The 26,424-nt window shown below is 43.1% G+C and overlaps 1 protein-coding gene across 2 annotated transcripts in view; it reads left to right on the forward strand.

The window, feature by feature from the left end:
- The window catches only part of slc8a1b (solute carrier family 8 member 1b), a 210,607-nt gene that overhangs the window by 126,142 nt on the left and 58,041 nt on the right, over positions 1–26,424 (forward strand). Inside the window, exon 5 of one of the 2 annotated variants that reach the window (XM_033613727.2) lies at positions 22,862–22,968. In XM_033613727.2, coding sequence (XP_033469618.2) covers positions 22,862–22,968 — 107 coding nt within the window. Of the gene's footprint in view, positions 1–22,861; positions 22,969–23,293; positions 23,404–26,424 lie in introns of both variants that reach the window. The other variant, XM_033613726.2, reaches the window with a different exon arrangement.

Below are 26,424 nucleotides of genomic sequence, written 5' to 3' on the forward strand. Positions count from 1 at the left end.
CCCAAAACGTCAGCAACCAACACACCCAGGGTACCCTGCACGTCGTATCTCGATGTGGAAAGTCCATGACCAAACGTGACGAGTTCGGAGTGAGAATGTGTTGAATTAACCCACATTAAAATATGGTAAATTTGATCCGTTGTAAGACGTAACAAGCTAAAGTTTTACCATAAAGCTATCACAGATCTGTTCCTAGCGGTTGGCAACATCACCATATTTTAGTATGAGTAAATAACCCAACAGTGAAAATAAATGACACTAATGCTGCGTCAAATCAGCCCATTATTTAGGTGTTTTTTCCCATGGGTACAGGGTGAAGTTAAGAAAATTAATGGAAGATATCTGTTTCATTTAAAAGCGATCTAGTGCAGTGCAAAAACAGCAAAGCACGTGGAAGCAGATACTCAATAAGGAGGGCTGCACCATATAATATATAAAAATATATATGTGCATGCATGACTGTGTGTATTTACACACTTACACGGGAGCTGTAGGAAAACTGCAGACATACTTACACTGGTGGTTCAATCAGACGTTAGTGCAAAGAATGTGCGCTGCATCGCCTCAGACACCATTTCTTTCAGGCGTGCATGTGCCAAACTTTGTAATATTTCATTGTGAATGGTGTCAGACATCCAGTTGTGTCTTTGCTGCAGCCACTCACACCCCCGGGCTAATAACATCACCTCTGCTCATCGTCCTCTCCATCATTAGCTGCTATAATACTCCATCCAAAGGAGGCTAATTTCATGGATCTAAAAGGCTCTTCAAAACATAATTTCTCAGTCTGTTCAGCCTCTCTGCACTATTGATTAGCTCCACTGCTGCAAATCTCTCCCCGAGTTCAGCTGACCCTGAGGTGACCCTGATCCTTGCACTTTGTCATGATGTGATGATGATGTCACGTCAGATTGGAGGAATTAATTAAACATGCAAATTTGAATGTGTTGTTTTCATATATTTTCTGACAGACACGTCATCATGTGCTGTCCAAAGTTCAAGATAAATGCTCAGGTAGCCCATTAGTCGTGGCGAAATAGCCAACTATTTACAGAATGCGTTGTTCCAGCACCCTCAGCACCCACCTTCCCACACCCATGGAAACAGCAGGGCAATAAGTTCCATAGCACCAAAGGTCAATCGAAAAAAAATAAACTGTTTTCCACTTCACAGAGTGCAGTTTATGTTCTTGTCGTGATCTATATCAAAGTAATCTGTTAGTTTCTGACCCCGGTTTTACCAGCTGCCCTCTCGTACAGTCCCCACTGTATTAAACCCACCTCTCCCTCCTCACACACATGTACACACACTTGTACACTGCCTCCCAAACACACACAAAGCGGCTGATTGAGGGTGTAATAAAAGAAAGGATGAGAGAAAATAGAAGGGAAATACACTCACACACAAACATATAACCACACATACATCAAACACGGTGGTGAAATAGAGGGGGGAAAAATCAAAAGCAGATTGAAGAGTAAAATGGTTTCTTGCTGTTTAAATGCATCCTGAGAGGAGGAGATGGGGAGATCAAGAGAGTGAAAGCAATAAGTGAGGGGGAGTCAGTGAAAGGAGGTGTAATAGACTAATCCTGCTCTACCTATTGAGCAAAAATGGAATTAGCTTCATCTTTTCATCACTAACAACCTGGATGGTGACTCTGAGGCAGCGCTGCAATGAAACACAACAAGCATCAAGATAAAATGTGGCATTTTCTATCATGTCTCTAAACTATATTCTACTCTATATTCTTTTCTCCAGGGATACTGAAGCCACCTTAACACCTGACATATTTATATAAGTTGCAGATTATGATTCAGCTGAATTAACACCAGAAATTATGTGGCTCCAGAGTTTGCTTTAAGATTGTGACTTCATGTCCTTGTCCAACCCAGTCCCACTCCGAAGTTGTCAAAGTCTGGTGCTTTGGCAGTGACCTGTGGGCCTCTAGTTTCCCCGCACGGCCCAGGGTGCCGCAGGGTGGCGAACCCCGAGCAGAGCTAGTTTTGAGCAGCACAACCCGAGGCACGCTCAGTTTGGTAGTTTGGCAGACTGAAGTACGCTGAGATGGGTTTGGCGGTGCAGCAGAGGGAGGTGTCGAGAGATCCAACTTGGCGCAGTGACAGTTTCGTGCCAAAAGGCTTCGCCGAAGGTGTGCTAAAAGCTCGCCAGCTGAAACCAGGTCTACTGTCAGCGCAGGCGGAGCGCAGCCGATGTAAGCCGAAGTTTGGCTGACCAGCGGACAGTGCGCACATGTCACCTAAACCTCACAGGCAGGTTTCCAGAATATCAGGCACATTAACAATGCAATAAATACCCCAAAAAACACGATTCAATATAACTATCTGTAATCAGCACATAAATGTATCTCTATATCGACTGTCCTGTCACAGCTGATGTCAGATCAAAAGGGATTGGCACTGTTTGGCACGTTTGGCACGTGTAATGGAAACCCGTGGAGGTCTGCTCGCAGTTCCATATATTCGGACACTGCGAGCTTGGACCTCCCGGACCAAAACATCAGTTTCCTCCTGGGAGAAGTTTGGCCTCTGACGCAGCCATGGCGAATTGAGTAAACTCTCATTACGCCTTCGCGTGGCGCATTTAAGGGCGAGGAGAGGGGCTCATTTGATTGGTGTGATGTGTGTAAAACCCACTCCACACCTTCTCTCCTCCCTCTTTCGGACTTGTGCAGGTAGGAGGGACTGAGGTGGGAAAGAGCAGTAGCTGCGCCAGGCGCACGTTGTGCCAAACTTGCAAAATCCACCTGGCCACACCCAGTTGGCAAAACGCAGGTGCGCCCGGTCTGCTAGACTAGAGGCCGTGGTGTCAGACACTGACAAAAAAGCCATCCGTTAACATAGGCATGATGCGCAGACAGTTGCCGATCTAGATTAACAGCGCACTATGGTGTCAGGGGGAAATGCAGCTGGACAAGGATGAAAGTTAGGGCAGCGAAAGTCCAAGTAGGGTGTGCGGGAAGTTTGGTGGATGGGTCCAACAAACACCAACTTTCACCCAGGACAGCAGAGACAAAAGAAGACAATGCATGTAACAGGTAGAACTTGACACGGTGTCCCAGAACGTCAACAACCAACACACCCAGGGTACCTTGGACGTCATTTGGACGTGCAAAGTCCATCACCAAACGTCGATATGTGACGAGGTCGGAGCAAGAATATGATGCCTTGTCGTTCTGGCGTATGGGTCCTTTTTTTGTCGAAGTGGATGTAGACGCTGTGTTAAAGAAGTTTAATGCCGAAGACTACAGCAAAAGAGAGTCAGGAGAATTTTGGCAATTTCGGAAGGCTGAGGTGGTATATGTGATAAAAAATATGCAGACTATTCATCCACAATGAGGCTGAGGTGTTTTTGCCGCGTCAATACGTATTATTACAACTCGTCAACAGGCTTGTAGACACTCAGAAGCCCATTAAAGTTGTGGTCGATGTGGCAGAGAAGAAAATGTGTCTCAAGCTTTTTCTCATCAATACCTTTCAAATACAGCAAAGTTTTCTCCAAACAAACTGAAAGAAATGCATCTATGAGCATGCCTCATCTCTCCAACAGCACTCGTCACTGTTCTGTTGGATCCTCAGGAGATTTTAGAAAGGGCAATCTGGCTGAGTCACAAACATGTTATGAAAAATCATGTTGTTTTTTTCTGGTCTCATGGGTAAGAGAGAAAAATAAATAGTTAGATGAGGAGCGACATGAAAAGAAAGTCAGAGATAAGCCTAAAGAAAATGCACACTGAACCAGCGTCTGCATTTAACCGTTTAACAAAAGCATTGAATTCATGGCTGTCTCTGATGAGATCATCCGTCCTACTTTTTGACACTGATGTCCCGTTGTTTAGGGAGATGGAGAACAGATCGGAGCCCCGGCACACAAAGGAGGAGGGCTGTTGTGTTAGTGAGGGGTGGGGTGAAAACTTGAATGTCTTCTCTGATGAAATTCCCCTGAAAGGCCACGTCATTTTATCGTCATTTTGGGAGACAGGAAAGTATTTTGGAAAGTATCAGCATGTCGCAGTATGTCTCGAAAAACAAGTATCAAAACCATCCAACGCAACTCTCTGAGGAAAATATTAAAACACTTGTCTGTACTTTTTAAACTGCGCAACTCACCAGCCAAATAAAAGCTTTTTAATCACCTGGGAATGCGTCCTCGTTTTGCCACTGAGAAGTATCCTTCCACTTTTTTAAGTCTTTTCTTTTGACATGTGACAGTTGCAGTGTTTTCCATCACGCTTCAGTTTGTATTCCTGCAGCACAAAAATGCTCTTTAGCACTGTTTAAATAAACAATCACTGCCTTAGGTTGGAGAGTAAATCCCCAAAGAGAGACAACATGACATCACATCTGCATATCCTCAGTTGAGTTTGATATGAGTTTAGTGATCTTTGGTGTCAGTACCTCAGAGTTCAAGAACAAGGTCTTCTTTCTAGAGTCTGCAAGCAACAGGAAAGTTGCATGCATTCAAGCAACAGTCTCTGGAGTAATATTATGCCAGGCTATAATAGATTTGTTTGTGCAAATCAAATGGACTGCACTTGTATAGCGCCTTTATAGTCTTCAGACCACTTAAGGAGCTTTTTACACTTTATGCCATTGGGAGCGATTTGGGGCTCTGTATCTTACCCAAGGATACTTAAACATGCAGACTGGAGGAACCGATCAATTCAGGTGTGTCAAATTTTTAAGGAAAGTGAATTCCCGGCCCAGAGATTTTATTTTGAAGTTCCATTTCCTGCTGTTGAGCGAATGACTAATGGACAGCTACTTGATAGAAACAGCAAACTAGCTTGACGATATGGACAAACACAAGTATGACACTGAATCATAGACTCTGTAAGGATGGACGACATGACAGCTTCCCAGAAGTAAAACATCTCGATCGCCCCCTGGTGGCTGGCTGCAGTGTAGGTCATAAAGCCTGCCCTCCATGTTCGAGAATGGGTCATAAGCCAAACTAAAAAAACACACAAAGTACACATCAAATAAATTTTGATCAAAGTCATTCAAGGTAGTTCCTATCATGCTGCTGTTTGTTCAACCAGACTTGTCTCATCAGTGTTCTGTGGAGCTGTAGGGTGGTGGTAATTTATTCTTAGTAATTAATTCATGGAAGCACTGTACCTATACTTAATATACATGCAAGTTAGGAATAGAGGTAGAAATAAACATGGACAGTGGTGTAAGAATTACCATAATAATCCCCAAAGACAGTAAAGAGTCCATCTGCAACTGAGAAAACTGAGCTTTTTAACCTGGTACGTTAGCTCTGATAAAGCCTCAGTTCTGAGGTTGGAGGTATGGTCGAGAATCCTGTCAGGAAGCAGTTGGTAGAAAGGAGGTGTTTTCACTTCCCCAGTTGTGGCTTGTGGCTCTAGAGGCTCTTCAGTCCACTTGACTGTGCGTCACTCTCCATCAGCACTGATCCCATCGCGCAGCTTAGAGCTCATAAACAGCCTGGAAATGATGGAGCGCTGCAGCTGGTTTGGCAGCATCAGCTGATTAGCATTCACATCCCATCATACCTTTCTCTTCTGCTGCCTCTTTCTCACACACACACACACACACACACACACACACACTCTCACTTCTCTTTCTCCCCAGTCTCATTATGAAGCGGTGGGTTCACACATATAGAACATGATATTATGCACCATATTTAGGTCTAACTTTGTTCTGCAGCCTCTCCATCTGTCTCCCCCTCGCCTCCTCTTAACTAACCTCAAACTGTTTTCTTGCTCTAATTGCAATTATAAGATGAAGTTGTGTGTGTGTGTGTGTGTGTGTGTGTGTGTGTGTGTGTGTCCAGTGCTTGCAAATTGCTGAGCTCAGTCAAATCTCACTTTGTCCTGACTGGAATGACTAAAAACACCATTAATTAGTCACTCTCTCTCTCTCTAGTTTAACAAATTACAATCTCCAAGCTGAGTGTTAGAAAATGGCAGGAGGGGAAAAAATCCCTGAGATAAATGGAGTTGGGGATTAAGTGTGGAAACAGGTTCGGCCACACCAGCATTGAAAATGTAAAATTTTGCAGCAAAATTTGGATGGAATTTCCACGATCAGTGTATTTGTTTGCAAGGAAAAAGTAAATCTGTGCATCTGTATTGGATTTAACTTCTGTGAACTTTAATTTGCACAGTGGATCAATAGCAACCAGTCTGGACAGTGCTGACTTATAAACTAGTGTGACCTCTGCAAGTCAAAAGGAAGGAAGCTGCCTATTAGCTGTTTTGCACAATCTATGCTCCTATGCCGGCAGCGGTGTTGTGCTGCTGGAGTGCACCGGAGCGACGCTCCACCACCTTTTTTTTTTCTCCAAGTGAGGAAATATAATATTTGCAGTTCGTAAAACCTGGTTGATTTTTTTTAAAGCAGTTGAAGATGCAGCCATCAGTAACGCTTATGTCACGCAAGACAGACAATAAAAATAAAAGTAAATGGTCAAAGTTGTCATATTGACTCTTCACTGACAAAGACCAGGCCAATAAAGATGAAGATTTATAACAGATGGATTAAGGTGTGGAGGGAAGGATAAAGGGATGACGGAATGAGGTTCGAGGGATGAGAGGATGAAGGGATGAGGGGGTGAGGATAGAGAGATGGGGGGTGAAGGGTGAAAGATGAAAGGATGAGGGTCAAGGGATGAAGAGATGAGGAACAAGGGGTGAGGGTTGAAAGGATGAGGATAGACGGATGATGGCGTGAAGGGATGGGGAATGAGGGATGATGTGATGAAGGGAAAGAGGGATGAAGGGTGAGGGATGAAGGGAAGAGGGTCAAGGTTTGATGTGATGAGAGGATGAGGAATGAGGGTTGAAGGGATTAAGGATGAAGGGATTAGGTTCAAGGGATATGGGGATGAGGGTAGAGAGATGGGGGATGAAGGGTCAAAGATAAAGGGATGACAGGATAAAGGGAATGAGGGGTGAGGGGAACAAGGGATGAAGGGATGAGGGATGAAGCTACCAGGGTCAAAGGATGATGTGATGAAGGGATGAGGAGCAAGAGATGAAGTGATGAGGGTCAAAGGTATTAGGGATGAGGGGATGAAGGGATGAGGGTCAAAGGTATAAGGGATGATGGGTTGAGGGGAATGAGAGGATGAAGGGATAAGGGGGTGAGGATAGAGAGATGGGGGATGAAAGTGACAGATGAAAGGATGAGGGTCAAGGGATGATGGGATGAAGGGAATGAGTGATGCCGGAAGAGGAACAAGGGGTGAGGGTTGAAAGGATGAGGTTCGAGGGATGATGTGATAAAGGGATGAAGAACGAGAGATGAAAGGATGAGGGTCAAGGGATGATGCAATGAAGGAATGTGGGACAAGGGATAAAGGGATGAACTGATGAGGGGATGAGGGTAATAGGTGGGGGTTGAAGGGTGAAAGATAAAAAGGATGAGGGTCAAGGGATGATGCAATGAAGGGATGTGGGACAAGTGATAAAGGGATGAACTGATGAGGGGATGAGGGTAATAGGTGGGGGTTGAAGGGTGAAAGATGAAAGGATGAGGGTCAAGGGATGATGTAAAGAAGGGACGTGAGACAAGGGATGATGTGATAAAGGGATGAAGAACGAGAGATGAAGAGATGAGGGTCAAAGGGATGAGGGATGAAGGGATGAGGGAATGAGAGTAGAGATGGGGGTGAAGGGTGAAAGATGAAAGGATGAGGGTCAAGGGATGATGTAATGAAGGGACGTGGGACAAGGGATAAAGGGATGAACTGATGAGGGGATGAGTGTAATAGGTGGGGGTTGAAGGGTGAAAGACGAAAGGATGTGGGTCAAGGGATGATGTAATGAAGGGACGTGGGACAAGGGATGAAGAACGAGATAAAGAGATGAGGGTCAAAGGGATGAAGTGATGAGGGGATGAGCGTAATAGGTGGGGGTTGAAGGGTGAAAGATGAAAGGATGCGGGTCAAGGGATGATGTAATGAAGGGACGTGGGACAAGAAATGAAGAACAAGAGATAAAGAGATGAGGGTCAAAGGGACAAGGGATGAGGGGATGAGGGTAGAGAGATGGGGGATGAAGGGTGAGGGATGAAGGGACGAGGCAGCAAAGCATCCCTTCATTTCATAGTTATAGGTGACCAATATTTGTAAACTTGTAAAGTGGTGCCACCAACACTGGTCACATGACCTTTGAAGCGAACCACAACTCAACTGTGCATGTGCACATGTCATAGGTGCTACTGGTACTGAAACAAGTGGCACTACATGCACACGACAAAATTCAACTCAAGGTAGTTGCCATTTTAACTGACTTTAGCAAGTTCGCTAGCTGTAAGAGCATTTTCTGCCTCTTCAGTGACTATTGGATTAGGTGATGTACAATCGTTGGGAGGGAAGTACCAGGATGAAGTCACAGCCCAGTACAGAGGAGAAGAAAGGAGCTCTGAAACTGACGAGTGCAACCATGTTCCCATCCTGCTAGCAAGTTAGCCGTTAGCTTACTAGCTGCAGTAGTTCCTAAACCATGGCTGTGATGGAGGCCAGTCTTCTTCCTCCTCTAACACACAGTCATATGTGTTTCTAATCAGATTTACAAGCTCCCCAAAGACGTTTCCTGTGTGTGTGCGTGTGTTTATGGTTGTGTGTGCACATGTGTGAGGGAGTCCCCAGGATTTTCCAAACTCCTTATTAGGTTAACAAGATATACTAGGAATGAAGGGAGAGGGGGATGCTGAAGGAGAAAGAGGGAGAAGATTGGGAAACTCCCTGATAGAAAATAGTTTAAAAGTCGCAGAGGAGGGTCTGATGCGCACACACACTTACACTCTCAGGCGCTCACACACACACACACACACACACACACACACACACCAGTTGGACAAAAATGGAGACTGGCTGCTTGTTTATGGCTTCATCAACTGTTTTGCATAGTGCTGTCCAACGAAAATGACCATTATCATAAACATTATTTTTATGGCCCTGTTTAGTATCAGACTGATAAAGTGACTCTGAGCTGAGAAAACAAGCAAAATGGCTGTCGCTGCAGTTCCTCAACAACCCTCTGGCTGAGCTGAGGAGGCTGTAAAAGCTTCTCGAAGGAAACACAAATGGGTTATTGAGCTCAACTTTTTTCTACAATGGATGAATCCAGGGAAAAGTTACAGTGCCTTCGACAGCTGGCTGCTGGAAGCTTCCCAGTCAAACCTTGATTTATGTTTTCCCTCTGGGCATTGGAGAATCTAACCATAACCATATTTCTCACTCATAACAAATATATTTTACCACAGGTTTGAGATTGATTTTCTTCCTCCCAGGCAGCCACCAGTTTTCATTTAATTTCATTAAAGTATAAAAATAAACTTGCAGAGATACATAATCAATAACAGTGAGCATTTGGTTTTTTGTGTTACGTCAGTTATGATGTTATTACAAGGTAATGAAGTAAAGCTTTGTTGCTGCTGCGTTCAGGGGAACTCTGGCTTCTCAGATCTGAGACAAGCCTATGAAACATTTTCAATACAAGAAATTGACAACTACATTACTTTTTTTTTTTAATCTAGCACTTTGAAAACTCAAAGAGGAGTTTTTAACTGTATTAACAACTACAATATTGTACAATATTGAAAGTTAGGAGTTGAGAAATCAGCAAAGAGGCATTACAAATACACACAATAGCCCTTTTTACATAGAGATCACTCTATAGGGTCACTACAAAGTCCCTTTATTACACCGCTTCTGCTTTCTTTTTAGCTCCAGTGTGTGCTTTTATGCTCAGTTCAGACCAAAGATTAGTGACAAGTTGAAACAGGCAACTACGTGCAATGCGCCGTTCTGCAACATTCTGAAAACGTGCCGTATCACACCAATGCAACTAGATGAGATGGTGTATCATCTACAGTACAGGCCAAAAGTTTGGACACACCTTCTCATTCAATGCGTTTTCTTTATTTTCATGACTATTTACATTGTAGATTCTCACTGAAGGCATCAAAACTATGAATGAACACATGTGGAGTTATGTACTTAACAAAAAAAGGTGAAATAACTGAAAACATGTTTTATATTCTAGTTTCTTCAAAATAGCCACCCTTTGCTCTGATTACTGCTTTGCACACTCTTGGCATTCTCTCGATGAGCTTCAAGAGGTAGTCACCTGAAATGGTTTCCACTTCACAGGTGTGCCTTATCAGGGTTAATTAGTGGAATTTCTTGCTTTATCAATGGGGTTGGGACCATCAGTTGTGTTGTGCAGAAGTCAGATTAATACACAGCCGACAGCCCTATTGGACAACTGTTAAAATTCATATTATGGCAAGAACCAATCAGCTAACTAAAGAAAAACGAGTGGCCATCATTACTTTAAGAAATGAAGGTCAGTCAGTCCGGAAAATTGCAAAAACTTTAAATGTGTCCCCAAGTGGAGTCGCAAAAACCATCAAGCGCTACAACGAAACTGGCACACATGAGGACCGACCCAGGAAAGGAAGACCAAGAGTCACCTCTGCTTCTGAGGATAAGTTCATCCGAGTCACCAGCCTCAGAAATCGCAAGTTAACAGCAGCTCAGATCAGAGACCAGATGAATGCCACACAGAGTTCTAGCAGCAGACCCATCTCTAGAACAACTGTTAAGAGGAGACTGCGCGAATCAGGCCTTCATGGTCAAATAGCTGCTAGGAAACCACTGCTAAGGAGAGGCAACAAGCAGAAGAGATTTGTTTGGGCCAAGAAACACAAGGAAAGGACATTAGACCAGTGGAAATCTGTGCTTTGGTCTGATGAGTCCAAATTTGAGATCTTTGGTTCCAACCGCCGTGTCTTTGTGAGACGCAGAAAAGGTGAACGGATGGATTCCACATGCCTGGTTCCCACTGTGAAGCATGGAGGAGGAGGTGTGATGGTGTGGGGGTGTTTTGCTGGTGACACTGTTGGGGATTTATTCAAAATTGAAGGCACACTGAACCAGCATGGCTACCACAGCATCCTGCAGCGACATGCCATCCCATCCGGTTTGCATTTAGTTGGACGATCATTTATTTTTCAACAGGACAATGACCCCAAACACACCTCCAGGCTGTGTAAGGGCTATTTGACCAAGAAGGAGAGTGATGGAGTGCTGCGGCAGATGACCTGGCCTCCACAGTCACCGGACCTGAACCCAATCCAGATGGTTTGGGGGAACTGGACCGCAGAGTGAAGGCAAAGGGGCCAACAAGTGCTAAACACCTCTGGGAACTCCTTCAAGACTGTTGGAAAACCATTTCAGGTGACTACCTCTTGAAGCTCATCGAGAGAATGCCAAGAGTGTGCAAAGCAGTAATCAGAGCAAAGGGTGGCTATTTTGAAGAAACTAGAATATAAAACATGTTTTCAGTTATTTCACCTTTTTTTGTTAAGTACATAACTCCACATGTGTTCATTCATAGTTTTGATGCCTTCAGTGAGAATCTACAATGTAAATAGTCTTGAAAATAAAGAAAACGCATTGAATGAGAAGGTGTGTCCAAACTTTTGGCCTGTACTGTATATGTAACAACTCTCTGTACTTCTGTTCTGATTTGCAGCTTTTAGGGTTTATTTTGTAGCTGTATATAATTTGTAGCTTCCTAAAATATGAATGAGGACAGTGATAGTGAGATACTGGCTACAGTTGCATTTGTAGTAGTGATGAAACGGCAAAAAACGAAACAAAACGAGTATCAGATGGACTGTGTTTATAATAAATACGCCACAATAATATAAGTAAGCAGCGCCAGTTAATCAGCTGGTGAGAATGTGCGTGTGTGAGGGGGCATAAGCACATACGGCGAGCAGCAGCAGCGACCCACCGTCCAACACCAGTACACCGTGCGGTCAGACTGGCTGAAACAGGTGACATGCTTTACGTTCTAAAACCAGCCGCCAGTGATGTGACCAGCTGAGTTGCAGGTGACACCATCAGCCGGCTTGAGTCGAGTTCAGACCGGCCAGCTCACACTGCTGCCACTTTTCTCTCTGCAACTTTCTAAATCGTCTTTGTCTCGTCGTGAATCATTGGTCTTAACTGGGCGTCTGCAACACTTTATATATAACAATAACAATTTAAACACATGAAAATAACAATCATTACCGTCCCTGTTATGTGGCAACTGATCTCACCCTCTGCTCTGAGGATAAGGAGCTCCTCGACCTTTTTTCAGCAGCTGTTCTTCTCCTCTGAGTTAGCAGCTAACTGCTACCAGCTGCTTTTTAAATCGCCCAACAGCAGGTTGCATGCATGACACATTGTCAAAACATCGCACCCATCCCGTCCATGGTCTCGTCTTACTGTCCCTTTTACACAGACAACAATTTGGCGCTGTTACTACTAGAACATGGAGATCTGCATTCTACTGAGTGCACTTTATTTAACACTGGATCAATATGCCTAGGGATTTGTTCCAAAGACTGTATCTGTGTGAGAAATATGAAATTAAAAAGTATGTTCCCCCCATTTCACCGTTCTGTGATCGCACCTTTTATAAACAACAGTGAAGCGGAATAATGTGACATTCCCACCTTGAACATGCAGTGTGAACAGGGCTATTAACAGCTAATTATGTTAAAATAATCTGCTAAATAAATCCCCTGATATTCTGCCTTAATGAATTCATCTGTGGTAGCTGTATTTTTTTACGTTATCTTGCAAACAAATTCACTTTAATTGAATTTCAAGTTACATTAAATGAATTAAATGTTCTCTGCTTTAGAGCTCTGCCTGAGGCGCTCAGTCTACTGTCTTAATTCTTTATAAGGAAATGTATTGATGATGTGACAAATTTATAGCTGAACACATTAGACAATCAAGATTCCAGTGATGTCTTCCCACGAAACAGCTGCCAGACTATGAGTGTTTGAAGTGTTTGAAGAATCAAAAGCTGCAGTGACATGATAAATGTTAAATCAGACTCTGTGACTCTCAGCCGACCGCACAGAGTCACAGAACAAACATCTTATAATAAGAGGGACAGAGAGGCACACAGAGATAAATTGGGATCCCTGAGGTCCATGTGGGACCTACGGCGGCCCTGCGGCAGGTGTGTGTGTGTAACCTTTTTTGTGTTTCCATTAGCCTCCATAAAGTCAGGATTATGTGTATTAGTGAGCAGACTGGAGCTTATTAGAGGAGGCCTGGCTGAGCACTGTCAGGCTATTGTTGTGGTTTAGCACTGCAGCCAACATCATTATCAGCTTTGTCTTAAAAAACCACTGCATGTAAACACCACACACACACACACACACACACACTAAGTGCTCTCTCTATTAAGCTGTGTCACACATAAGCATTTACACGCTCCCGCTAATAAAATTACTGTCATGTTCACATTTGCATTAGTGCAGACAAACACACACTCTTGTCCTCCGTATGTCAAACAGTGGCTCTTAATGTATAAGCTGAAATTGCACAGACTGTAAATACACACACACACACACATCCATACTAACACTCTTTCATCCATTCCCGCAAGGACACACTACACACAATTGCACTCACAAACACACACACCTTCTTTTGTTTAGTCTGCGACCGAAGTCCACCCACCAGCAATCTGTTCCACACAAACAAACCAGTTCACATTCTGAAAAGCCAGCTCTTTTACACACACACACACACACACACACACACACACACACACACACACACACACACGCACACACATACACACACCTCTCCCACTTTTCCACTCACATTTAAACAACAACAGGTCAGACAAAAGATGCATGTGAACACACACCGACTGTGTAAACGTGATGAAACATGTCATTTTTATCAACATGTCAGGATTACAATCACAGCTACACACACACAAAGATAAACACACAGGTTTGTTCCATCACTGTAACTTGGATCTGATTGTCCCCTTATCCGGTGTCCTACACACACACACACACACACATCAACCAGCTGAGCGGCAGCATTTTTCCCTCAAACCTAAAATAAAGCTGTGGTTCCCAAACTCAAATTTTCCGATCCAAATACGTCGCTAAGGCAGGTTGCTGAGGAAAGGGGAGTGACCGGCGCTGCGCTGCCAGCGGTGCTTTAGAACTTCCTGTGTATTTGTGTTTGTGTGTGTGAGGCAGAGGAAACTGCTTTGTTGGTGTCAAATATGTGCCATGCAACAGAGAGGCTCTCTGGGTAACCGCACACTGGCAACTTTGTTTTCTCAACAAGATCCTAGATACAGTACAAACCTAGAAAGCAAACGTTTAAATAGCAAATGGAAAAAACAACTCAAAGACCACATGCGAAAGGGCTTTTACTTTGAAGTCGCAGTGGCAGAGGCAGTCGCAGTGGAGTCGTAGGAAATGCTGCAGTTTGTTTCAGGTCAAAGAACCTGTTACTGATGACAACATAGCCCTTGTTCATATCCATTTTTGGCAAATCCAGATTATATCGAGACTGATCTTAGAAAGTCTAGACAGCAAAAAACCACATGAAAAGCATTTCCTGCAAATCGGATCCAAACTACATTTGGAGGTGGTTTAAAATGTCATTCCAATCACATTTCTACAGATGTTTCAAATTGGATTTCAAAGTGTAATGGCATCACTCACAACATGACACAAAACAACAATGACAACATCAAATCTAGAGTGATACATAAGTTACTGCCTCAAGTGAGGGAGCTCAAGTATCTCTGGGTCTTGTTCACGAGTGACGGTAGAATGGAGCGTGAGCTGGATCGGCGGTTTGGTGCGGCTTCTGCAGTGATGCAGGCGCTATGCCGGACCATCATGGTGAAGTGGGAGCTGAGCCAGAAGGCAAAGTTTTTGATTTACTGGTCCTTCTACGTCCCAACCCTCAGCTATGATCATGAGCTCTGGGTAGTGACCGAAAGATTGAGATTGCGGATACAAGCGGCCGAAATGAGTTTCCTCCGTGGGGTGTCTGGACTCAGCCTTAGAGATAGGGTAAGGAGCTCGGACATCTAGAGGGAGCTCGGAGTAGAGCCGCTGCTCCTTTGTGTTGAAAGGGGTCAGTTGAGGTGGTTCGGGCATCTGATCAGGATACCTCCTGGGCGCCTCCCGTTAGAGGTGTTCTGGGCACGTCCCACTGGTAGGAGGCCCCGGGGCAGACCCAGAACACACTGGAGGGATTACATATCTCATCTGGCCTGGAAACACCTTGGGGTCCTCCAGGAGGAGCTGGAAAACGTTGCTGGGGAGAGGGACGTCTGGGGTGCTTTGCTTGGCCTGCTGCCCCCACAACACGGCCCCCAATGAGCAGATGAATATGGATGGTTGTGGATAAGTGCTGAGCAGAAACCATACTCCAACTAGCAGAGATCTGTGGAGGACAACATGTGTAGCGTGTGTGGATAGGACATGCACAGATGACAACTCCAAGATATTGTTTTCTGGCATTTATTCACTCCTGCAAAAGACAATATGACACATTAATCACCTTCTGGACACCTGTATCTGCACCTCTGTTCCTAAACACACAGAATAATAGCGTTTTACACCAGAAATCAGATGTTAAAAACTGCAGCCCCCGTGTTGATCGCGTAGGTGACACAAGGCGGCTCGCTGAATCGAATTGAATTAACATTTACACATAAAGTTTAACAACAAGAAATAAGTAAGTGCACTTTTACCTCTATTACACACGGAGAACATCAGTCCATGGACAGACACCAAAATAAATTTTCTGCAGTTGTTTGTAGGGTGAAATGATGGCCCTCCATTTCTCATGCTTCTGTGTTAAAGAAGCTGCATCAGCAGCGTAGCTATGAGTTACCGACGCCTACATAGTTACCACAGCAACCCATGCAGATAGGTTGGTGACGTCTGGACACACAATTATGATCCAAACACTTGGAAATAACAGTGCAGACGGTCTGTCTGAAAGATCTGATTTGAGAAAAAAATCTGAACTGCCTGTTGTCTGAACTCAGACATACACTCCAAATTATATATTATATATGTAGTTTGTGCTTCTGACATAGTTTCTTTTGTATAAATGACAACAATAAAAGCACACACTCCAGGAATCAACTGCACATGCTTGTGGTTTTAATATATTTCCCATTCGTAATGTAAGATGTTACATAAGAAACACGCACATATGTTTTTTAAACAGCTTTCTGTGGCTTATTTGATATAAATTCGCTTAATCTCCGGCAATAAAACTGACAAACATTGCGTCAGTTCTTTCCCTGTGCTGTTTCAACTTCTAGTGTTCTCTCTTTGGAAATAAACAATTTATTGTTATCATGGAACATCAGTAACGTGAGGGTAATTCATGTTTACTCCTTTAAAAGAGCTCAGACAGTCGCCACTTCTCAAAGCATCATGGCAAATATTCAGGGTCCAAACTGTCGGAGCACCCAGAGCCAAAAACCTGCAGAAATCATTTATGTTACGAAGAGGCGAGGGTGGAAAATCATGACAACAGAGACATGAACAAACTTGATGAGCAAAAAGGAAAAGTGGAGGTCACCAACGTGAACAGACAGTGATATTATATTTTTGGCACGTTCAGATCACCTCCTGGCAAAGGTGTGTGACTGTATCCACTGTGTCAACATAACCAAGTCAAGCTGTTTATTCCATTATTTCTTACCCTGCAGGCTAATTCTAGGGACGTTTTCTCTATTTGAGAGTTTCAGTGAAATGTTTTGTAAACTCCGACGGAGGCCAAGTGTTAAAAGTGTTGCAGGAATCTTGTTTATGAAAGACAAAGGAGAGAAACGACAGATGAAACAGCAGGAGAAAAAGAGGAGATGGAGTGTGATGGAGAAGTGTTGAGATCTGTCGCAGCTGCTCAGATGTTCACTTGGTTTTTTTTATGCTTTTTTTTTTTTTTTTGCAAAGTTGGATGGAGGACATCTCTGTGGAAACACAGATGTGCACGCATCATGGTCCCTGGAGTAATGTGTGTGTGTGTGAGGTTGTGCGTGTGCATGTTTGAATTCCTGCAGCTTCAGTGTGTGGGCGTGAAAGCATGCTGGTGTGACACAAATGTGAATGCTGCCATGCTAGTGTGATACCACCTCTGTCTATGTGAGGCTGTGTTATGGTATTTCTCTCCCTGTGAGGACAAACTTGGCTCACATGCCTCGAGAGTTTGAACATTTTTGGAAAAGTTTTTGCCGGGCTTCTTTTAGAAGGGCTTTTTGAGAGTCATGGTTTTAGGGTTAATGTCAGGGTGAGGCTGGTTGTGTGCCTACCCAAGTGGCCGACTCCATTGTGAACATTTATACTTGTGTGGTGGTGTGTCGAGGTCACTCTGTAATTACACTGCCACGCTGTAAAGTGCTGTGTAGTTTGATTGATTCAAAACACACTTAAAACATTATCCATCCAAGAGAAACAAGACCATCCTGATGGTGTGAGCTCAACATTCTGTTCAGTCTGGCCCTGCTGCTGCCTCAAACACTTTCAGTAGGTAGGAATACTCACCTTGAGAGACAAACTCCTTCAGCTGGACAGCGTAACAAAACACCTGGAAACATCTTCGTCATCATCAGCTTTGTCAAATCCAGTCATAAGATCGGCAAAAACGTCTTTTCCACCAAGAAACTCCACAACTGCACACTCTTGTTCTTGTTCAATTGCTGTTGTTGACTTTATTTCTGCAATAGCTTTACTTATTGCTGTGTTTACTCTACTAGCAAGCAGGAGCTGCCGAGAGTTTTCTTCTACTCTTATGAAGCCAGGGACAACAGCAACATTTAAAGTTAGCATCACAAAATTTGACTGCATTGTATCTCACAAGGTTCACTGACAAAACAACTGTCTTATAGTAGACATGTTTTCACCACATATACAATATGCTAACATTATTAGCACAAGCCTATGACATTCAACACTGTATAAATTAGCCTAGCGAGGAGCAGAGATTTCCTCTGCTCATATGAAGCCAGGATAAATCACACACAAGAATTAAAATGCTATTTTTGTGGAGGCTTTACTGTCTTGACAATTTATTGTTTCTTATCTGTGAAATTAAAGTAAATTAAAGCTTTGTTGTCACTGAGGGAAATGGTTTCAGCTTACAGAAACAGACAGGAGATCTGTGTCACTATGGTGTGTAGTTACATTTCTGGGGAGGTGTATGTCATGTTATGGCGTACAGAGACTACGCCATAGTTACGGCGTATACATTCTGCTATAGGTTCAGCTTCAGGTCAACATAAAGGACGAAGGAATGCAGTGTGTCAGTGAGGGTCCTTACAAGTATAGAAGTAGTACAAACCTGCCTGTGTGTAAAGAGTGTGAATTTTACATTCAATGTGGCACCATGACGAGTTTCCCAAAACATTTCATACTCTATTATTCTTACTGAACCATCACCTGGCACACACACACACACACACACACACACACACACACACACACACACACACAGCAAGAGAAGCATTTGTTCACACTGCTATTACTGTATATACAGTTTGTAGATTAACATGTGATCAAATACAGACACACAGAGAGACACGGCTCGCTACAAACACTCGGGTCACTGTGTAATATCAAAGTCTCCAACACACACATTATTATACACACACACACAAACAAATCAGGGCAGTGTGTGTACAGTGTGAGACCTCTTTCTCTCTCTCTCAAACACACTCACTTGTCAGTATGCACTCACACACACACATCATTGGTCTGGAAACAATCTTCCCCACCCCTGTTGGTTACCCAAACATTGCGTTGCCATGGCAATGGGACAGCGTACTGTACAGCCAGCATGTTTGTCATGTGGAGGGAAGTGTGTGAAACAAGAAAGAGGGGTGCAGATAAAGACGATGGAGGTGGATGAATTATTTCTGCATTGATGCTCTGTCTCAAGTATATGAGAATATGTGTGTGTGTTTGCAGCGCGATGGTCGTGTGTGAGGTTTGCCAGCTTCAGCAGAGGAGTCCTCATTCCTGAACTGGGGGGAAATAAGGAGTCCCCCAGTCTGCCTCTGTAAAACTGATTCATTTGCTTATTTTTATGGTAATAAATGACGTTAAATCACAATTTTTATTATCTTTCCAGAGAGCAAGTCTTTTAAGTTTCACACATCAGAAAGTCATCAGTGGTAAAACGGTTTACAAAGGCATTAAGAGATTAGGTTAATGATGCAAAAACATTGCTAATTGGAAAGAAATGTTTTTGTTTTTTTAAAAGGAAATAGAGCCCAAAATCCTCTTCGTCTGTGATGTGTGTTAACTGCTGTGGACTTTTAATGAGAGCTTTGATAGCAAAGTGGATGCAAATTGACGAGGACGGTGCAGCTGCTCAGGGAGGACACCCTCTATAAGAGAAGGAGCCAGTCAACAAGTTGGTAAAGCTCAATGAAACACAGACTTTGTGCTGTAAAACGCTGCACCACTCATAATAAGCCTTGTATTAATTGAAGTAGTCGTAGCAGCAGTGATTTCCCCACTGGGACTGCAAACACTGCTCCTCCCTGAGCACTTCCACTTCATCAGTCGGTAGGTTAAGTGCCTTGCTCCAGGGCTCCACCTTGAGGCAGGGGAGGGTTTTACTCCATCACTTGAGCTGCTTCAGCTGTGAGTGTTAAGTGGCAGTCTGAATGCCAGAAGGTGAACAGTCTCTGTCTGCTCTTACAGGACAGTGATAAATGAACTAATCCCTCTGGCGTAATGAGTTAACCCCTGGTGAATGTGTGTGTGTGGTTGTTTGCATATGATATTTTAATGGTTTGCCCTCCGCTGTGTTGGTGTTGTGCAGCTGGCAGATTGACCCATTTGCTATTGTGATTAATTAGATGATTAGTAGGCTGCTTCATGTCTTCTGTCGTCAGTGAGCTATGGTGGGGATGCCAGCGCTGTTGGTGGTAGGATGTTCAAATGTTGATTTAGTCATGCACTTTTTAGGTACTTGTACTTTACTTGAGTATTTCCATATCATTTCAGAGGAAAATTCTTGTACTTCAACTCTGTTAATTTTTTTGTGAACCTGCTTTATTCTGTGTTTTACCAGTTTAAATCACTGGGTCTGTGTGTAAGGGTGCTTTCAGACCTAGAGTTGTCTTGCTTTGGTCTAAATCAGGGACTCATTTTGTTCCAAAGTCGCATAATTGCCTAGAGGTGGTTCATGTTCTCATGGCAGCATTTACAAGCGGACCAGATCAAATGCCTTGTGTGAGAAAGCTGCTCTTGATCGGTCAGAATTTCCATGCGGGAAAAATCCAGGAAGTAAACAAAACGTTGAAGAAGAGTACACTTGCAAGATAGATGTGACACTTTCTAATGTCACAATGGAGGGACAACTACGCAGGTTGATTTTAGTGCTGCTCATCGTGGACTATATTGCTGTCATTGTTCATTTTAGTCAAACCATACAGTTTGAAAACGAGGCGCGGCTCCAACTAGAAAACAATGTTTTGATGCATTGGATGTGCTGATGTGCTGCTTAAGGCAGTACAGGAGGAGGTGCACATTAATAATCCTCCAGGACTGTAACATGCTCATGTTTAACCCAAACAATGTGTCATGTGACTGCAGTTGGTTCAGATTCAGGTCGGAACACGTTCTCACCACAAATGAACCGCGCCAGAGTTCGGACGAAGACCACGGTCTCGTTGTCTGGTTGTTTTGTGCACACCCGAGTGTGACTGTTGTGTTCACATCTGCCCAAACAAACTGGGGGCAAACGAACTTGAGTACGATTGAACCGAACCAAACAGGGCAGGTGTGAAAGCACCCTCACACAGTCAGACACCCTCTATGGATAATTCAGCTCCCAGTAAAACCTGAATATCTGGATCTTGAGTCACCAGAGAAAACAGGAGATTGCACATTAGCAGGTGCTAGGTTAGCTGCCTGTCTCTGACGTGCCACACAGTGTCAGAGAAACACTGATTTGTAACGTCACACTCATTTACTTAGTGTTTCCACTGGTTTTAATCATCTGGTCCGTTTGTTTTGGAGAGAAAGAGACCTCTGAGGATAGTCAGCACTGAAGGAATACTAACCGGGACTTGTTTAAGCTGGTTGCAGTCTACAACCCTCACCACTAGACTCCACTAAATCCCCCTAAATCTTACACACTGTACCTTTACGCTAATATTACATCTCCACTTTTAGTACTTTATAGTGATGTGTTGCAACTTTTATTTAGATCAGACTTCTTCCATCAGTGCAGACTGTATGCTAGATCAATGTAATGCTGCTAACACAGTGCTGGCTGAAGATTTAAAACAGGTTGCAGGCCTGCGATCAGCGATAATGGCTTATATAAGTGTGTGTGTTTGTGTGTGTTCCCATTTCACACCCTATAGGCCAGATTATGAGTATTCTCTCAGATGTCTTTGTTATTGCCTGTAGTGGATTTGGATCAGGATACGGGTTTTGTTCCAGACTGGAAACACAGATAAACACACACATTCACACATACGCCCACAAGCACTCACACATACACACACTGTGTACCGCTCCATAGCTCTGTGACCTCAGATATTAGCTTTCCTGCCAAACATGACTGAGGCCAAGTGCCACAGCATAGTCACACACACTCTGCTGAGTCTTACTGGAGCATTTGGTTGGTCAAGAATAGGAGCAACACTTGGCGGCTGAAGTATTGGTGAAAACTCAGAGAGAGAAATCATTGGCTGGTCGTTGGTCATCGGCAGAATGCAGGCTGCTTTATTGCTGTTTACTAAATCAGACATTGAATGGTTTGGATACGACAGAACTATCTGTACGTCTGGCACTGACTTTTTTGTAATATATTTCAGCAAGTTGTTGCACCAGATGTGATGTTGCTTATAGTTGTGGCATGTTCGGTGTACTATTGTACTGATTCCTGAGCACTTTCTCTTGGCTTCAATCACAAACGAGCTGGTTATATTGGTGTCTTACATGTGTCTTGTTAAAGGTGTTAATTGAAGGTGTTAATTGCAGCAGCAGCAGTTTCCTTCTGTTAAATATACTCACTCCTTCTTCATTGTTATTTTCCTGCTCAGTCTCTCCTTTCATTGCGCATGCTCTTGGATGATTTCCTATTCTTCTAATGTCTCGGACGTGTCTATATGCTGGTCTGTTCACCTTTGAGGATTGCGGTATGCATCAGTTTGCTGTGAATTCAGCCAAAAATATGAAAAGAATCCACAATTAATTTGCTAAAGCGCTCATTTTTAGTTATTTCTTACAGTCTGAACATCACAACCTTTGACTGCAACCCTTCATTGGAGATCTTAATGAAAACCGAGTGCTTGGATCGGCTGAATTGACTGCAAATTGTCCCAGTTTCCCACAGGCATCTTTTGCTTTATAAATGTAGAATAAGCCATTTAGAAATTACACACATTCAGACTTCTACAATTGCCACTGCATTGGATTAGATCGTCAAATAATCTCATAGAAGTGGGAAGCAAATCATGTGTAAAATAGTGAAATTGGAAACCTGCCGCTGGATCCTGAAAGCTTCTTGATTGCACGAGCCAAATTTATCATCGTGATTCACGATTGTTCACCTGCCAAAGTGACTAATAGAGCTGGTAAACTCTCCAGCCACTGCCAGACTTCATTTAGCTTTTAGCATCCAAGTGACAAAGGTTTTTTTTTTTAGGCTGATATCAGGCTGGAGCGGGAGATTGAATTGAGCTTTGATCAGGACCGCAGGCTGGCAGGGTGAGGAGTTTATCAGATCAGTCTTGTCAGACTAGTGTGAGCTGCTCCGATACCACACAAGATTAATCTTCCATCAGATGTTATGGTTAGATGAGGTGGAAATATAAAGTTTTATCAGTATTAAAGGTAAAATGTTGGAGGTCTTGAAAGTTTAGGTGCCTGTGGGAAAACAAAGTGCTGCTCTTTTCTGTTTCCTCTTAGCTTTCCAGTTTCCAGCCTGTCCTTTCCTGACTTTTCTTCCTTCTCCTCTTCTCTTCCTTCCTCCCCTTCCTCAGTAAAACCATCAAGGTGAAAATAATCGACGATGAGGAGTACGAGAAGAACAAAACCTTCTACGTAGAGATCGGAGAGCCTCGCCTGGTGGAGAGCAACGACACCAAAGGTCAGGAAGGGGGTGAGCCTCCTGAACGTTGATCCCTCGACCCCAGAGTGTCCGCCACATTGCAGAGGCTGCATGTTCTCAACACGTGTAGGCACACAGGAGGAGATCTTGATTTGCTCCTACCTCCTGATGTGTCCTCACTATGACGGTGAACATGCAGCAGGTTGTGGATCACCTCATCTCACCACATCCGCTGCTCCACCTCGTGTGTGTGTGTGTGTGTTGTGTGTGTGTTTTGTGTACATACCTTGCCATGATGTTTGTTTACCATGCATGCATTCACCACCTCCCTCTATGTGTGTGTGTACGTGTTTGTCCCATACAGGAAGACCCTAACCGTTAGGATCTTAGACCGGGAGGAGTACAATAAGCAGTCCTCCTTCTACGTTGTGCTTGAAACCCCCGAATGGAGACGCAGCGGGAAGGAACGGACAGGTGTGACAGCCAATCAGCACTGAGAATGCACTTCATGGGGTTTTGGAGAATCCTGAATCAACAGGCTAATCACAGATTTAACTTTTTATCACCCATCAATACAACACAAGATTTAATCACACTGTAGTCAGTTCATGTAGCTGCTGTGTTGTTGTTTTTCCAACAAGAAGAACATACTTTAAAAACTCTAAATTTCCACCTCAATGCACTGCACAAAGATAATAGAGGAGCTAATCATAGCTAGAAAGATCAAACTTACTATGGTTGCTGGAGAAACATCTTAGAAAGCTATATAATGATGTACTGTCAGATGTTCATATTAAACATGGGTTAAGTTTCATATAATGAGGCAAACATACTTAAAAGAAACCCCTCAGGCTTCCGAATACTCTTTTCCAAAGGTTTTTTTTTATACTTCAGAGACAAGCTGACGTCAGCTTGTGAATTATTTCTTTATATCTGCTCCAGGCACACTACTGCTTGAGCAAGTCCAGTTGCCTACGATATAGCACTTAAGATTACCATGACCTGAATGACTGAGATCCTTCACCAACATGTTGCTCATCAGTTTGGGAAGAATGCCGACCAATCCTCTTACTTGTAGTGTGGCTGGTTCAAGGAACCACCTGCGTTTAAATTTGAAATGGAGGCAGCGCAGGTTAATTCCTAACAGCATATGCTTGGGTTCCACCATGAAAGGACACAGGGCTGCAACAAGCAAGTCCAGATGCCTACAGTATAGCATTTAAGATTACTGCAGGTGTTTGCATTACATACACTGCTACATGTAGCTACATGCTAATGTCAGGGAAACCTGTAATCTTGGTTGCCAGTGTTGCTAATATCCCCCTGATTTTGGATCATATTCCTGCTGGAATATGTTAGATTGTAAAGATATTGGTTTAGAAGCTGTTTTTGGAGATTTTTCACAAAAGAAAGTGTAGCTTTACTCCGTTACAGTCATTCCCCAGCGACAAGTACATTGCTACATGTAGCTATGTGCTAACATCAGAGAAACCTTTAACATTGGTAGTTAATGTTGTTAATATCTTCCTGACTTAGACATATCCAGTTGTGAAGATTTTGGTTTAGAAGATTTTTGGGGGGCATTTTTCACAGTGTAAAGTTCCGCTACACTCAGTCGGCTGCAAGTACCCTGCTACATGTAGCTACATGTTAACATCAGGGCAACCTGTAATCTTGGTTGCCAGTTTTGCTAATATCCCCCTGATTTTGGATCATATTCCTGCTGGAACATGTTAGGTTGTTAGGATATTGGTTTAGAAGCTTTATATATATATATATATATATATATATATATATATATATATATATATATATATGTATATATCACAATAGAAAGTGTAGCTCTACTCCTTTAAAGTCATTCCCCAGCGACAAGTACCCTGCTACATGTAGCTATGTGCTGACATCAGAGAAAACTTTAATATTGGTAGTTAATGTTGTTAATATTTCCCTGATTTGGGATGGTTGTGAAGATTTTGGTTTAGAAAATTTTTGGGGGTCATTTTTCAGAGTAAAGTTCCGCTACACTCAGCCGGCTGCAAGTACCCTGCTACATGTAGCTACATGCTAACGTCAGGGAAACCAGTAATCATGGTTACTGATGTTGTTAATATTTTTGGATTATTTTGGATTAGGTTCCATCTTGAACTTGTTAGATTGTAAAGATTTTGGTTAAGAAGCTTTCATTAGTGATACAAAAGACTCAGATATGCTGACCAATCAGAGCAGACTTTGCTTTTTCGGGAGGGGGGCCTGAACCTGTTAATGAGCACATAGGCCCCCTTAAGTCCAATTAGTGCTATGCTAAAGTTGCAGTGCATGTATTGTATAATTCCCTGTCAGTGTAAAACAATTAATAGTGTTCATCTCTTGTGTAACAACTGCAAAAGAATTAGATTAGTGTAGTAACTGTATACATTTAGTATGTGGTATAGAATTGGGACACAGTGAACAGCACCCTCTGCAGAAACCAACAGTTCAATAACAGAAAACTCAGGAAAAACACTGATGCACACACTGTTTGATAGACAGGTGAACTGTGGCAAGTGCAGCACATAAATGCCAAAAATGGAGGCTAAGAGACGAGACAAGTAGGACATTACTGGTTAGAGGACATCACAGAGTAGGTGTGATATTTGTCTCAGTGGACTTTGTGCAGTTTGAATCATGTTTATTTTATGCAAAGCCTAATACGATAGCCCAGACAAGAGCACTTTAAAGTTGGCAAGAAAAATAAAGCACTTTACAACTGGCAACGCTACAAGGAATAAAATCAAAGCATCAGTTGCACTTATGCCACATTTCTAAAGTGACAAAACGCAGAGCTGCTCCCTGATCGCTTATGTTTTAACAGGCCTGTTGATTTGGGATTCAGGTTGAACACACACAGGAGCGATGCTGCTGCTCCCCTCTGTACGTCTCAGTGATTTCTTACTTTTGTTTCTACTTTTCCTCCGCTGCTTCTCCTCAGAGGTCTGTACCGAAAACTCAGTGGGAATCACACCTGTCCTCTCCGTTCTCCTTCTTTCCTTTACTTCTGCCCTGTTCTCTCATCATTTTTATGCTTCCAGATCTGTTCTCTGCTGGTGTTTGAAAATGCCACTGCTCTCTTGATACATCAATGGCACAAAAACATACATATAGAGATCATATCCAAAGGGTGTTCACTGTGAGAATGAATGTACATATGTTACCTTTATCCCACCAACGAATGCTCCTAACTCAAAAATGTAACTTGTTTTTATTCTAACAAAAACTGTTGCTATTACCAGGGGTGTTATTTGTGTTGTGGGTTTGATACAATATTATCAGCACACATCATTTAGGACTAGTTTCTCTAATATCTATGGAAAAATGTGAAAAAAAAACGTAAGAAAACTTCCACAATAGAAAGAGGTGAGATAGCATCCACAACACAGCTAGCCATATGACACAGTCTGAAAATGATCCGACTTCCTAAGCTATATAAACTATTTAAAAACCCACTGGATTATC

Source organism: Epinephelus lanceolatus, chromosome 17, assembly GCF_041903045.1.
Source record: "Epinephelus lanceolatus isolate andai-2023 chromosome 17, ASM4190304v1, whole genome shotgun sequence".
Lineage (NCBI taxonomy): Eukaryota > Metazoa > Chordata > Actinopteri > Perciformes > Serranidae > Epinephelus > Epinephelus lanceolatus.